The sequence below is a fragment of the Emiliania huxleyi genome, assembly GCF_000372725.1.
Source record: "Emiliania huxleyi CCMP1516 unplaced genomic scaffold EMIHUscaffold_316, whole genome shotgun sequence".
NCBI lineage: Eukaryota > Haptophyta > Isochrysidales > Noelaerhabdaceae > Emiliania > Emiliania huxleyi.
Window position 1 is genome coordinate 47,497 of NW_005199635.1, and position 1,994 is coordinate 49,490.

General features: G+C 68.9%; 1 protein-coding gene across 1 annotated transcript in view; it reads right to left on the reverse strand.

The window, feature by feature from the left end:
• The window catches only part of EMIHUDRAFT_240795 (translation elongation factor Tu), a gene marked incomplete at both ends in the record, with an annotated part of 3,650 nt that overhangs the window by 957 nt on the left and 699 nt on the right, over positions 1 to 1,994 (reverse strand). Inside the window, 6 exons of the mRNA XM_005774258.1 lie at positions 59 to 287; positions 374 to 429; positions 507 to 710; positions 1,106 to 1,186; positions 1,577 to 1,625; positions 1,771 to 1,897. Coding sequence (XP_005774315.1) covers positions 59 to 287; positions 374 to 429; positions 507 to 710; positions 1,106 to 1,186; positions 1,577 to 1,625; positions 1,771 to 1,897 — 746 coding nt within the window. The remainder of the gene's footprint in view (positions 1 to 58; positions 288 to 373; positions 430 to 506; positions 711 to 1,105; positions 1,187 to 1,576; positions 1,626 to 1,770; positions 1,898 to 1,994) is intronic.

The following is a 1,994-nucleotide window of genomic DNA, read 5'->3' on the forward strand; positions in this document are numbered from 1 at the left end:
AGCGGGGCGGGGGGGGGGTCGCCTGCGTGCCCTCGTCGAGCGCGATGGAGCCCGTCACGTCGGCGGTGCGGAAGAAGAACTGCGGCCGGTAGTTTGTGAAGAAGGGCGTGTGCCTGCCGCCCTCCTCCTTGGTGAGCGCATACACAGACGCCTTGAACTTGGTCACCGGCTTGACCGTCCCCGGCTTGCAGAGGACCTGGCCGCGCTGCACGTCGTCCCGCTTCAGGCCCCGAAGCAGGCAGCCGACGTTCTCGCCCGCCTCGCCGTAGTCGAGGTTCTTGTGGAACCTGGGGTGAGCGAGGGGAGAGGGGCGGGTGAGCGGGGCGGCGGCTAGCTTGGAGGCTCCGCCCCTCGTGGTCGGGCGGCGGCGCACATCTCGACCCCCGTGACAGTGGTGCTGATGGTCTTGCGCAGCCCGACGATCTCCACCTGCGGGCCGCAGCGCCGGCGACTCATGGAGAGGGAGGGTGGAGGGTAGTTTTTGGGGGGGGGGGGGGGATCTCCACTCGTCTCGCGGCAATCTCGTCGCAATCTCGTCGCGGCGCTCTCTCGCTCGGGTTCGGCCGCGCCTCCTCTCCCGTCTTGATCTTGCCCGACTCGACGCGGCCGGTCACGACCGTCCCTCGGCCTGCGATGGAGAAGGTGTCCTCGATCGGCATGAGGAACGCCTTGTCGGTCTCGCGCTGAGGCGTCGGGATGAAGTCGTCCACCTGCGGCGCGCGCGGGGCGGAGGAGCCTCGCCCGAAGGCAGTCTCGGGGCGGCCTCAGGAGCGGCCGGGGAAAGAGGGAGCGAGTGCGGCGGAGGTGAGGCCGGCGGCGGCGAGAGGGGGTCTGGCGACTCTGAGGCGCCTGCTGCATCAGCTCCATGATGCGCTCCTTTCCTATCTCGTCGTCTCTCCCCTGCAGGGAGACACCGAGGGAGGGTCAGGCGAGAGTCGGGGGAAGGGTCCGGGGGAGGGGGGCGTGGGGAGAGAGCGGCGCTTGAGGGCGCGGGGCGCGCGGTCTATAGGGGAGGCGACAGCTGGCCGCCGGGGTCGAGTGGGCGCTGGAAGCTGGGCGCTGGAAGCTGGGCGGTGTGTGTGGTGAGTGGAGGCAGTCGTCCCACCTCGAGCGCGCACAGGGCGGAGCCGCGCACGAAGGGCGTGTCGTCCGCGGGGAAGTCGTGCAGCTGGAGGAGCTCGCGCACCTGCAGGAAGTGTCTAGGAAGTGTCTAGGAAGTGTCTAGGAAGTGTCTAGGAAGTGTCTAGGAAGTCGTGCAGCTGGAGGAGCTCGCGCACCTGGGAGGGGAGAGGAGGCGGGTGACGAGGAGAGGGAGAGGGTGGGAGAGGGCGGCAGAGGGTGGGAGGATGGGAGAGGGTGGGAGAAGGCGGAAAGATAGAGGAGGAGGAGGGTGGTAGAGTGTATCAGAGTGTGTGAGTACGAGAGAGAGCGTGTGAGCGTCCGGGAGAGCGTGAGGGCGAGAGCGGGAGTGCGGGAGCGGGAGTGCGGGAGCGTGAGGGGGCGGGGGGGGGAGGGGGGACCTCCATCTCGAGCAGGGAGTGGCTAGGAAGTGGCTAGGAAGTGTCTAAGGACGGACCTCCATCTCCACCAGCTCGAGCAGCTCCTCGTCGTCAGCCATGTCGCACCTACGCCACGGGGCGAGGGACGCGTCTTCGTCCTCCCGCCGGCGATCTCCTCGCCTTCAGTCCCGCGCCTACAAGCCGCGCAGCGACGCCCGGCTAAGTGTGCCGTCAGCCGGCCGAGCCTTTGCGCCGTGGCCGGGCGGCGCACTTGTTCATAAAGACGACCATGCGCGGCAGCCCCACCTGCTTCGCGAGCAGCACGTGCTCGCGCGTCTGCGGCATCGGCCCGTCCGGCGCAGACACGACCAGGATGGCGCCGTCCATGCATGAGGCGCCTACCGGGAGGCTCCGGCAAGGCTCCGACATGGTTCGGAAGAGGGCGGCTGGTCCATCTGCGAGGAGGGCGACGATAAGCTAGGGGCAGGGCTTAGG